General features: G+C 31.8%; 1 protein-coding gene across 1 annotated transcript in view; it reads right to left on the bottom strand.

The window, feature by feature from the left end:
* Positions 1-42: 42 nt before the first annotated feature.
* Positions 43-14,390, bottom strand: part of PSPC1 (paraspeckle component 1) — a 70,004-nt gene continuing 55,656 nt past the window's right edge. The window contains exons 7-9 of the mRNA XM_037799953.1: positions 9,774-9,831; positions 6,091-6,260; positions 43-4,143 (exon numbers count right to left, since the gene is read on the bottom strand). Coding sequence (XP_037655881.1) covers positions 3,958-4,143; positions 6,091-6,260; positions 9,774-9,831 — 414 coding nt within the window. The 3' untranslated portion in view covers positions 43-3,957. The remainder of the gene's footprint in view (positions 4,144-6,090; positions 6,261-9,773; positions 9,832-14,390) is intronic.

Genomic DNA, 14,390 nt, shown 5'->3' with positions numbered 1-14,390 from the left:
ATACATATTCTGGCTACACTAATTTAAGAAATGCAGTCTCTATTCGAAAAACAACAGGCTTTTATTATTGCAAAGAAAAATAAAATGTCATAAAAGAACATACTGTTAATCTCATGAAGCAAATACAGAATCATTTAATAATTTTCAATCAAAAGGAATTCTTAAGAGATATTTATAATCAAAACATGGTTTTAGAGAAAAAGCCAAGAGATCAATATCCCCAAGATATCCCCTATATTCCCCCAGAGTTCTGATAAGATTCAAACTTCAATCATTAATGTTGTTGTTCATCACTTTTTCCACTGGGAAATATAATGTGAACATACTAAAATTCTTTCCAATGTTTAAAAAATCCCCTACTGGATACGGCTGAAAAGCAAGTAATACTTTTTAAAAATAGGAAACCACTATCAATTTATTGTAACATATTGATCTGCTTCAGATGAAATAAACCCACACTTATTTAACTTAGGACTTCTATATTTGATATCACAAAACTGTAATATTCTTAGGTATAAAACTGGCAATGTTAGCTTTTAGGAGATGTGTGTTTAAAAATAATGAATCTGCTCCTTACTTTGAAGTGGCACGTGCACCTCCCCAGCCACCCACGGAAAAAAAAGTCCCTGTTTACAAATGTCGAACTAACTAGGAAGTAAACACAGGAAAACATTAACAACTTAAATCTCGAGATAGGAGTATGTTCACCCTTATTCTTTCAGAGCTCTGACAGAGAATTTTGAAAATACATCTGCCTTTCTAAATCACTGCTGTCCCCTCAAATTTCAGGAATATATTTGAATATATTATTAGACGTCATAACAAAAGAAAATGTAAATGCCACCCTAGCCCCAGGAAACTTCCTCTATTTCAGCAAATTGACCTGTCCCATTAATTTCTAACTAGTCTCATCTGACATTAAATTTCAAACCTTTCAAACGGTTTTACCATTTATTCGGTAACATTCTTACACAAAACTAATTTCCTTACAATCACATTTAATGTCAGTTTTCTTATTTAGAATCTAGGCTATAACTAACACCCTAACCCCCATTTATTAATAAGTAATTACTACCATTCACATTAATATATAGTATTATTACAGACTTTACATATAAACACTAAGTTACAAAATGTTCCACAATTTCTGAATAAAAGGTAAAGGTATAGTTTCAATTATAATGTCTGAGAAATAGGAGCAAATATTTCCGTTGCTGGCTAGTTGCTAATTCTCATTTCTATATAAAATGGCAACTCCAGCTAAAAGAAATGTTTCTTTCCTAATACTGATATTTCAGGGTTAAAAACAAATATTTAATCTTTTCCACTGAATAGTAAATCGTGATTTTAGAAAGGAAATCCAATAAACTTGAGAAGCAACAAAAAACGGTACTTAAATACAAATGAACCAAAAGTTCTTCAAAAATTGCATCTGTAAAGAAAATCAATGCATTTATTTACAAAAACAAAGACAGCAGCAACAGTCTGACAAATACACAGCTAGAATAAAACAATTAAGACAAACGGGTGCTTCTTTATTTGATGCATGTTAATTACAAATAGAAATTACTGCAGACTTGAAATTTGCTATTTCAAATCATGACACAAAAGTAAACATAATATTGTGATACTATAATATTAAAATTTTTTATATCAGCTTTTTAGGAAAAGAATGATGTAGCATATATAACAAATCACACTTATTTAGAAAAACTAATACCAAATTTCTTTCTTTTTGTATCTACCACTGCTTTATGCAAATGGGATTCAAAAATCTACCTTGGCATACTAATGCACCAAAAAAAAAAAAAAGGAAAGAAAAATACTGACTGAACCATCCAGTTTTTTTTAGCTATACAAAAACACTAAAAAATAAATAAGTAGGAGTTCACAGATGTTCCACTTGACTGTCACTCAGAAGCTGACTGTCCCAGGATAAACTTGGTAAGAACTGGAACAAGAATTTTCTTGATGCAGGGAAAAAGCTGTGCAGAACTCTATTCTTGGAGCCAGAGTTGAGCCCGGACACTAGATGTTCAGGAGATTAAGACATCTCTTTCAAATGTTCTTGAATGAGTCAGACAGAATTTCACAAACTTGAGCCAGAAGTAGCCTGGCATTAACATCAAAAGATCAAATTCCTGGCAAACTTATTTTAACTTTAAAGTGAAATACAACACTAAAAATTACCTATTACATGAATAAAATATAGATGGCAGGAAAGGTAGATTTAAGTGCAATAGATAGCACTAAAAAATAATTGATATGAAATTACCCACACCTCAATTAGGGCCTCAAATAAATCCCATACTCATTCCCTTTACACTCATGAAAAATGTGATGAAAATATCTTTGACAATATTTTACAATTTCCAAAAAATAGTTTCAAAGAAATGCCAAAAACAAAAGCCCATGAATATAGCAAATTTTAGAAAATAATTTCATCCATACTGTTACATAAAAAAATACATGAAATAGTTCATAAGAAAATTTAATTGTAACAAAAAACTGGATCTTAACAATGCTTAACAACTAACTCTTTTTATGCAAGATTCTAAATAATTAACCTCATATATTTCTTCCCAAAATATGCCTTCCAGCAAAATAAGAAATCATGCAAAAACAGAAGGCACTATTTAAACCGTTGATTTACAAATAGCCTATTATTCTTCAGAAAACTGCTAAGCTAGATCTGTGGTAAAGCTTTATATATATATGATTCCTTAAAATTAATTTTAAATAAACATAGCTAACTGACACAGATTTTTAAATAGAGCTTTTGACTTAGTTTGGAATAAACATTACAATGTGACAAAATTAGTTTTTCTATAGTACTGAAAACCAAAGTTCACAACAGTTACTTGATTGCAGAGGGTTCTAATGAGATTCAACAAACCTAGTACACTGTCAAGGTTAATTCTTTGCTTTTTAAAATCACATGATCTGTAGTCCCTGGAAACAATACTCCTAAAGCCTTTTCAGACAAACTCACTATTTTATTGGAGAAACTTATACGACTATGGGAAAATATGTGAAACACTGCAAAGGCAAGCTATCCTTCATAAACTTAAAGAAACCAATATTCTCAAGAAATGCCCAATTTACCATGAATCATATAGCAAAGCCTCAGTTAACACCCAACCCAACAGTATGGTCTGATTTTGAAAAAAATTTAACAGTAAGTAAACATTGAGGACGTTTTAAAGAGTAAGATCTAGATATGGACCCTAAATAAATCATGGCAGGTAACATTAAAACTATACAATACTTTAAAAGTAGAAGAGATTTACCTTCAAACAGTTTTTTCAGGACTCAGAAGAAGATTTATTTGAAAAAAAATCAGTGCAGGACAAAGTTACCCTTACTATCCCTTTTCAGAATACGTGAATACTCAAGACTATATGAAATGTAGACAGCAACTATGATTTCACAGAACATTAATGGCTTATACAAATGCAAACTCCCATCAGCCTCCCCCATCCCAAAATGTACCCACGCTTTTTACCCCTTATTGACATTATTTATCTAAGTTTCTATGTACGGTGCTACTTGCACAAAAAGCAGAAAATCATTTTCAGTTTCAAATGGCTGAGAATAGTTAAAGCAACCAAAGTATTACTATTACAACAAAGTTTAGTAAAACCAGAGAATACCACTAATAACATTTTTAAATTATTCAAAATGATTTCTTTATTGAGATTAAGTGACTACATAGATTTCACAGTATTATGCAATACTTATATTTAGCTAACATCACAAATACATTTTAACATTCACAATGATGAGTATCATCACCATTCTAATCTACAAAGCTTATGAAGAAAAATACAAAAACCTCAAGTTTTACAAAACAAAAGTCTACATACATTAACAAACCATTTCTTCCAGTAACAGATAAAAGTGTAAAGGCATACCACTGAATTTTTTTTTTCTAACTAACCAAGAATGAAAGAATGCTTAATATCTACGACGCTTATTAGGGCCTTCAAAGTTGCCCCCTTGGCTTCCTCTACCAAAACCACCAGGACCACCACTCACAGGACCTACACCACTCATTGGTGCTTGAGGGGTTTCAGAACCTGTTCTACTACCCATAGGTGATCCCATCTGAGATGGTGGTCCTTGCGGAAATCTATCATTGTGCTATTATACCAGATAATAAATGAAGTCCATTTGGAACACGCCAAATATAAGTGACAAAAATTGGCAAAATCCCAAGTGGTGGTGTCATGAAGTTCAGCAGAAAGTCCAGCAGAATCAGGATCACACATAGAAGGAAGAAAGGAGCAATTTAATTAGTTACTATGCTTAAAAAAAAAAAAAAAAAAAGAAAAAAAATTTTTAAAGCATCTGAAGAATTACAAGTTGCTAATGCATTGCCCCAATTTCAGGAAAAAGGAATTGATTTTAATGATGTAAGTGAATGTCATCTATATTCTAATCAATATAAGTGTTCTGACCTCTTGGGGAAAAAAGTTTATTTTGCATGTAACTATGCTGCACAAGAAAAGTAATTGTTTCAAAATCAGAGATACAAAACCAGGCTGCAGCATCACATTCTGTTTTAGAAAGTAAGCTTGCTTCAATTAACATTCTAAAAATTCCAAAGGCAATGCATTTATAAGATACAAAGTATTACTATAAATACAAGCAAGAAGAAATATAATATAGAAACTTTTGAGATATTTCCCTTAAAAGAATACTATTGAGAAAAGTTTTTTTTTAAATGGGTAATTTATTAACATGTATTAAACATGTTCACAATTAAACATCTGAATCACATATTCCCAAAAACTTCACAATAACTGCACTAAAATATTCATCTCAAATGTTGAATAAAGATCCCTAACATAGTCAGTGGGAAAAAGATGAAGGTGATATTAAATAAAATTTACACTATTGGGGGAGACATAGAAAACTGGGATTGCCTCAGTGTTTCTACTGATGATTATATGCTACTCAAAAACATAAATAAAAAGAGTACAAGTTTTTACTAACTTTCAGACATCTTATAAAATAAAGCCTCCAGTAAGAAAACAAATTGACAGTTCCACTAGCTGTATTAGGAGCATCTGTAATAGTAGATATTATAGCACTGCCTTTTTATTTCTCTGTACAAACTATAATTAAAAAAAACAGGGAGGGTAGCAAGTTCAATTTTTCCAAATTTGCATTTGAAGTAAATAAACTAAAAAATGATAAACACTGTAATGATCAATTCTAAGACACACACTGCTTCACCTTTAACAGCATGAATTTACAACTGGTGGCAAGTTTAGTTTAACTGGCAGTGCTTTTCCTTTCTCAGCAGCAATGGTGCCTTAAGATTTGATATGCTAGTTCCAAAACTAAACTGCCTTTACAAAATATACTCAAGCAATTTCCCTTTCTAAATGTTATTTGGAACCATTAACAAAAACCAAATGAGAAAATGTGAAGCTTCTTTTAAATAGTGATACACTTTACGGGAAATGAAAAAAGGTATCAGTTTTGCTACAAATATAATAAATGGAAAAACATGTTTTTATAAAATTTAACCCAAAGATATCTTCACACTCTCAAAACAAGACACAAAATTGGGTACTTTAAATTTAGTTACAGCTGCTGTCAGTAATTCTGTAATATAGGAATGCTGTAATTTAATATAAGAATATATTAAAAACTTTAATGTAAACTACTTTACCATTCAACTATATTCTCTGAAATAAAGCATGACATGTGATCATTTTATTAAAAGTGTTTACCTGTTTTCATGCACTGCAGTTCTGCCCCCACCAAAGATAAGCAGTTCATACAGGGAAGTACACGACTGTAAAGTATTTGTCCATTATATTTAATGCTGGTAAAGGGCAGCTACAAATAAAATCACTAACAACAACTGTATTTAAGCAAATTATTTGCTGTATACTGCATTACAAAAACATGCCACAGACTATATTACTGCTGTTCATAAAATTATATTTATTCTTCATGGGATGTTCATCACTACCGCCAAAACAAATGATGCCAAATTATGTTAAGTGTGAAGTTATCTTTGTGGCAGAGTGTTTATTATTGAATATAATCAAAATAATGTTTATGATACATTACCACTGCTCCATTATCTGGCATCATTGAAGTTCCCATATTTGCAGCTCCTTCTGGTCCCATGGCAGGACCAGGACCCATAGGCGGGCCAGGTATACTTCCTCTGTTGTTCATATTCATACCCATCATTGGAGGAGGACCTTGGTTACCAGCAGGTGCTGGGCTAAACGCATCTACGCAAAACAATCTACACTTAGAGCTGTCCTATCTTAGTTGAGTAAACATAAAAAATTTAACAATAATTAAGAAATCTATACTGAAGGATTGTTATCAAGACCATTTTCTTTCCTGAGAATAAAATATTCAATTATCCATATGCTGCAAGAGCATTGTCTACATTATAAAATTTTCATCCCCAAAACAAATGTACATGAAATAAATGAAGCAACTATCAATTATTTTAGGAAATTTGATACTGTTAAAATCTGAAAGTTTTAAACATTAATATTATTGCTACAGTCTGCTTTACAACTAAATGCTCCTAACAACAGTGACTCCTCTACCAGTTTAAATTGAAAGCACAAGATTGGCACTTTTGAAAACTGTTAGGGCTAAAAATTTTTATTAGCATGTAAACTGAGTTAAGCTGAGGGAGGGGAGAGACTATTTTCTGCACTTCATGTAAGTTCACTGTAACTAAACTTACAACCTTTATAGTTACCGAAAATCCCCCCAAAATTATATGAAGTACAGTTTTATAACTTGATATAGAAATACACTGTGTGCTAATGAAGGTGTCAGGGATTGATTTAGGTGATGAATGTACAACTATGTAATGGTACTGTGAACAATCGAAAGTACGATTTGTTTTGTATGACTGCATGGTATGTGAATATATCTCAATAAAATGAAGATTAAAAAAAAAAGAAATACACTAAACAAAAAAACTGAAATACCATCATTAGAAAACTTAAAAAGTCACTTCAACCAAATACAGATAAAATATTAACATAGCTATATGATTTTTTTTTTGACATGACATTCTGGAAACGGGGACAATCAGATACACTTAAAATATGTTCATCAAAAAGCCATCTGTCTCACTGGAATTTAAATAGAGTTTGAGCTGTAATACCACATAAATGTGTATATACACCATTTACAGGTATTTTAATTTTTTTCCTTTTGTAAGAGCTCATAGGTATTTACCATTAAACCTTCACAACAAAGTCTCATTCCAACTTAGGGGTTTCTTCTAACATTTCCTTATATAAATCAATTTTCTAAGATTCAGAAACTCAGAACTCAATTCCTCATAAAGATACCGTAAAAGGAGTTTTCCCTCAAACCCACTGCTGTACACAATACCTAATCCAATGCCTATATGCTAGAATCTAAGGAGCAACTGAGAAGTAGTCTCCCTCTCCTTACCAATCCCTGTACTCTCTTCTCAACAGGAACCTACCAGCCTCAAAGGAAAGAATTATTTCCTTAATCCCAAAATATTGCTGCTGATAAATCTACACTTTAATTATCCAAGAATAATTTCATTCTCTCAGTACAGCCGTGAATAGCAATTTTTAAATAAATTTCCACAACACCTCCAAGGATGAAAACTGAGTGTGGAAAATCTTATCTATGAGGAATCTTACCTCAAATCTCTCTAAAAAGAAGCAACAAATTAAGAAATCAGTTTTCATCTCACTCCCTTTTCAAGGGAAAGTTACAACTAATCTGAACATCTATGAGTATTAAATAGTATCAATCAAAAATATTTCCAACTATCAGTATATGACGTAAGGTCTTATTTTCAGTATTTAATTCTTCTATCACATAGCTTTAACTACCGTAAATTTAAAGATCAAAGAAAATGTTACTATTATGTAGTTGACTGAAAAAGCAGTTTCATAATCTGTTTTACTTGGTACACTGGTAATAACACCAGAAAATGTACTACCACATTCCCTCAGTGTACATGACAGTTTATCTACTCAACAGCAACATCTGGCTGGATGATCAAGTCTAGTAAACCATTATGATAAACACTTTCACTGAAAAATATGAAGAGCAAAGAGGAGAAAATTAAATGGGTTAGACTTCAGGGGCGTTAAGTAAGTGCTAAAATACAAATATGGTTCTCTAATGATTAAAATGTTGTAAAATGTTAATTTCTCCTGAATTCCTAACTAAATAAGGAATCTAAAGGCAATTCTATTTCTTGATACACCTTGTTTTCAGGGTCTCCCACCATCAGAAATATTTCAAATTGGTCTGATGTTAATGACAATCTAATAACTATAATATCCAAAGCCTTTTCAACCTGCCTTTAATACATAACCACCTCACTTTAATGATCCCTAAAATCCACATGGATTAAACTATAAACCTCCCCAGAGAATACTTTGAGAAAGACATACATACTGGACTACTGGTACATTACTATGTGCTCAACTATGCTACACAATATAAGAACCTTCTTATATACTCATTGTTCAGTGATTATTTCATGTTACACATGTACTAAATCTACAAATCAAGTTCTTTATGGTGAGGGCTGTGTTTCATGCAGCTTTTGCTACCAGAAATGCTCAATCAGTAATATAGGAAAAACAGATTTAAAAAGCGACCAAATAAACAGCAATAAATGGTAGTAGATTACATGATTGGTAATGATTAAAAAAACTAGCATCAAATATAGAAACATTTAAGGAGAGGAAATGCTAATAATGGAAATAAATATGCCCATTCCACATTTTACTTGCCTTAAGGTTTTTATTCCATATACTATATGTTCTAAAAACACGCTGGATCCTGTACATGGGAGTATATGCTATGCCTATTGGACTGACACGGTAATCTACTTTTTAAGACATCATGTACATTTGGGTTATATAAAGATTTCACCTAAATGACTGCTTTTGTTGGACAATTTAATGTGAAATACACATCAAAAAATTTTAAACATCCAATTTTTAATTTATTTCATATTTAATACTACCAATGACACATTCATCCCACACTTACTTTCCCTGCAGTCTGTTTACTGATACTGTTTCTCTGACTTGATTATACAAGTCAATGAATATTAAATCTGCTAATGGATATACTTTCTTTAAAAAAAATTTTTACATCTACTCTAAAGCATTAATCTAAAAATGCAAGACATCGCTCATTTGTGTGACAAGTCACAGATGTTGCCAAATGGTGCCTTTCTAGAAAGTGCAAAATAATCTACAAGGAAAAAAGTTACATCTTCAGTAAAATGAATAAAAATAACTTCAAAGTTGCACAAAAGACCATCTTAAAATACAAATGTATAAAATACTCTCAAAAGTTTAAAAACACCAGAACTCAGAAATTACCACATACCAAGATAAAAAATACAATTTAAAGGCATGGAATCTAATTGTAAAAATGCAATGACTTAGCTGTATTACATCATGCAATAACTGAATTGAAGGTTGTATCAAAATCTATAGCAAAACAGGTTTCTTTCATTAAACCTACCAAAACATAACTCATCTTTTCACCTTCCATTATACAAAATGAAAATTTTCTTCCTAGGCATAAATATGTAATATGGTTATATTTTTATTTCAATTTAGTAAATGCAAGAGATTTCAAGTATATAAAGCTTGGTTCCATATTTTAGTTTGTTACTGATACACAGATAACCACAAACAACATGTAAAATCCTTCAAAGAATTACAAGTAAGTTACAGAAGCCTTTTGCTTCAAATCCCTACCTCCCATGTTTATTGCTCCACGGGGACCCATATCACCCATTCTCATTTCCTGTTCTCTCTGTAAGTAAACATAGTTGTCACAGTCAACCTATTGATCTTTTGCCTTTATATTTCCCATCTAAAATCAAAAAGAAAAGAGTAAATTGGGACATCACTTTCCAATAAAAAATTTTTCAATTTCTAACATCATTTACTAGTAAAAAGGCTGAAAAGAAACTTCAGTCTCCCAGGCTTAATATACAAGTGTTTAGTGCACCTGTTTGGACTACAAGAATAGATTATCAATTAATCTGATTGCACAGGATCTCAGGATGTTTTTTACTTTAATTTTAATTTCAACAGATCAAAGTAACTTGCCTATACTTCAAACAAAAATCCAGTAGTAATAAGCAACAAGGCTAATTATTTCCCAGGTTACTGAAGTCTTAAAATAGAAATGAATGTTAACATTTTTACATTCAAATGTATCCAAACATACAACACAAACTGCTTTAGGGCACTAAGCTAATCAGCATTGTCCAAATATTATAATTTAACTACTCAAGCATTACAATTCACCCGGGGCCCACAGGGTATAGAGTAAAAGTCTCATCTGCAAACAACCAACTATTGAAGGCTCAACATAAAATTGACTTCCTTTAATTGAGCCCAGGGTTTACTTGAAACCATAAATAGAAGCATTATACGGTTGGAAAATTCTCAAACAATATACTCTGACACAAAATGTAACAGAAATATTCAAAACACTGGAAATTTCAGTACAGAAACTTTCCTAAAAACTCATTTATTGACATTAGTTATACAGAATTAACTTCAATAAAATCTCTAGGTGAAATTACTCAACACTGAAATTCCAATTTCTATTTTTATATGATCATGTTTTCTAATCTTGAACAACTGTGTTAAATGCAGCAATCAGTAAAAGCATTCTAAATGAGACTAAAGCAACAATGTTATATCTAAGGAAAGCACAGTTATTTTATTTTTCAAAAGCTATTTTATTACAATTTAACTGGCCATTAAAATCTCCATTTAATAATATACAATACTGATGAAAAACACCTAAAAGGCTGGAAAAAATGAAATAAAATTCTACAATGGAAACAAATGTCATTAAGTACCAAATCAACAGCCCATGTACCCTTTCCTCCCTTCTATTTTACACAGTGAATATATGGAGTACTGCTTAAAAAAGAGAAATACAGAAATCATATTAACCATCTAATCTTCAAGGTTATCTTTATGCCTTAAAAGGTCACTTAAATGAAACTAACGTACAAAAACACCACTTACATTAGCATCATGAACCAAAATATTTTTAACAGTGAGAAAATTAAAATGCCGAATTCTTCAGCTATTTTCAAATACCCTAAATACAAACTTGTCTCATCTCATAAAACTGTTGACTGTTAATGGACACTATTTGTGACCTGTGAAAAACCTAGACTAAAAGTAAAATTGACAACTGATCAAGAATTACATGAAATCAACTGTAACAAAAGTACCACACTAATGCAAAACGTTAATAAGGAAAATTGGGTGTATGACAGGGAGGTATCTGTATTTCTACATGATTTTAATGTAAACCTACACTGCTCTAATAAAAATAAATTAAAATTATGTGAAAAATCTTATTTTATAATCACACTGATGACTACTATCAGCAAACCAAACCAAAACAAGGTGTCATTTCCTCAGTATCACTTGGAATCTACTGATAAAGCAAAGACTGTTTGAAATTACCCAAAGTTTTCAAGATATTAATTATAGTACATACTTGTTACAAAGTTGGTAGCACTCAAGCATGATAAAGTAAAATACATGGACTTTATGGGGGGAAAAGTGTTTAATCTCTATTTTTCCTTCTGGATTTAATTTCACTCTGAAAAGTTAAGAATGCAATATAATCACTAACAGTTTTGCTGACTGAGCCTTCAATTTCCAAATACAGTTTATATACTTTAAAAAAACAAATACAGCTTATATACTCTAAATAAAAAAACCTAAATGGATACCTATGATTAATTGGGGTAAAGGCAGGGGGGAAAAACCTTTATTATAGTCTCTATAATTTCAGCTCTACCTATGATTTTGTTATTGCAATGTTTAGCCTTATCATTCAAAAACAGAAGTACTTTTATTATTCTTAAGCTCACTTTCTTCCTTAACAAAATTTGATGGGAAATTTAATAACCTACTGAAGGGGACTATGGTTTTAAGGTGAACTAACCAACATTCAACACTCCAATATTCTATTTCTGATGCTACTAAAAATTGGTTTAAGTTCAGATATTTAAGATATCTTTCTATAGATGAGATACTCAGAATGTCTTATTGTATTCTATGAGTGGGCATATTATTTATATTGAACCATTACTTCATGTTGTATCATTAGCACTTTTCATTATACATATACTCACTATATATATATATATATATATATATATACACACATACATTCATTTAGTAATATTGACATTTTCTTACAGAAAAATACAGAATACTATTTTACATCGCTTTGTTCATAAGAGATAGTATAACAACATAGCAGATCATTTTGTAAAAGAAAGCAGCTTTCAGCATCCTAGTCTGTTTTCCAGTTGCTATTACTTTCTAAGTCCACTGCTATATACTTGTAAGAAAATGCAAGAGGCAAAGAATACTTCTCATTATAACTTGACATGTGAAATATCAGGAGAAATTACTTGAGGATATTCACTGCAATTGTATGCCCACTCAAAAAGCAATACACAACAAAGGCCTCCATCTCTCCTATAAATTACTTTTAATATACTTTAAATTACTACAAGAACATGAGTGACTTTAAAAATTGTAGTGATCTTTTACTCTTGCAAAAAAAATTAAGAATGTGGTTTAAACTGAAACTTAACGTATAATCACAATCTCAAGACCACAATGTAATAAAATGACGAAACTATAATGAAAACTGTTTTATATTATTGATTCAGTTAATCTAGCAATCCTGTGAGGTAAGTCTACTGTTACCCTCACTTTTAAGATGATAAAATTGAGGAACAGAATTGTCATATAACTTACTCAATGCCATTAATAACCTACTGAAGGGGACTATGGGTATTACGTATATGGCTGAACTACCCTTTAAAATTCTGCCAAAATAGAGTTCACAAAATTTCCACCTTCACAAGGTACTTCCAGTCTTCAAGAATTCCATCAATCGCAAAAGATTTTTAACTTTATCCTTACAGTTTTTAAGAAAGTGCATCTTTCCATTAACAGAATTTGCATGGGTAACCCTGAAATATTGTCACTTAGAATGTGCTTAAATTCACAGGGAACCAAAACAGTACACAAAGCATGACTGATTCCCAGAACCATTTATGTAAGTCAGGATTACAACAGTTCTCAAATTACGATCCACAAAACAAACAGTCAAAATGACTTCATGTCTTAACAATAAGATATACTTACTTATAAACCTAAGACCTTATTTGTCTTTCACTGAATTGGCATTATGGATGATGCAAAAGCAATGGAGGGCAAAACTCTTGGTTAAGGACAAATCAAGGCACTTAACACCAATTTTTTGCTAGAATCCACTGCATTCTTGACATCCATACACTTAACTGCAATTTTTAAAAAAAATTTCAATTATGAGTATCATTGATGAAGCACTAAAAAATATTAATTTAATCTGTATCCTTGGATACACATATTTTATTGTATGCGACAAAACAAGACGAATACAAACAAAGCACTTCTGCATTCTGAAGTAGGGGGATGGTTATTTCAAGAAAAAGCATTTGTGTGCTCAGGTTGAAAGCTGAATGAGACATTTTTTTCATGAAACGATTTTCATTTGAAACAGCATCAGAAAGACAAACTATTGCTCTTCAGACTTGTGTATGTGGCAGGCATTCCCTGCTGAGATCAATGATGATGTTAACAAATGTGATTTCTTTTAATTTTGTATAATAAAAGTCATATTTGGGAGATCTACTGAAATCAACAGATCAATTTTCAAATGAGCAATACATGACGTTATAAAAGTATGCATGAGTAAAGGAGAGGCTAGGCCTCCCTGTATTTGTGCCTAAGAGTCTCCTCCTGAATGCCTCTTTGTTGCTCAGATGTGGCCCTCTCTCTCTGGCTAAGCCAACTTGAAAGGTGAAATCACTGCCCTCCCCCCTACGTGGGATCAGACACCCAGGGAAGTGAATCTCCCTGGCAACGTGGAATATGACTCCCGGGGAGGAATGTAGACCCGGCATCGTGGGATGGAGAACATCTTCTTGACCAAAAGGGGGATGTGAAAGGAAATGAAATAAGCTTCAGTGGCAGAGAGATTCCAAAACGAGCCGAGAGATCACTCTGGTGGGCACTCTTACGCACACTTTAGACAACCTTTTTTAGGTTCTAAAGAATTGGGGTAGCTGGTGGTGGATACCTGAAACTATTAAACTACAACCCAGAACCCATGAATCTCGAAGACAGTTGTATAAAAATGTAGCTTATGAGGGGTGACAGTGGGATTGGGAATGCCATAAGGACCAAACTCCACTTTGTCTAGTTTATGGATGGATGTGTAGAAAAGTAGGGGAAGCAAACAAACAGACAAAGGTACCTAGTGTTCTTTTT

This window comes from Choloepus didactylus, chromosome 12 (assembly GCF_015220235.1).
Source record: "Choloepus didactylus isolate mChoDid1 chromosome 12, mChoDid1.pri, whole genome shotgun sequence".
NCBI classification, from domain to species: Eukaryota; Metazoa; Chordata; class Mammalia; order Pilosa; family Megalonychidae; genus Choloepus; species Choloepus didactylus.
The sequence above is the reverse complement of the archived record's forward strand: the minus strand, read 5'-3'. Positions and strand labels throughout refer to the sequence as shown.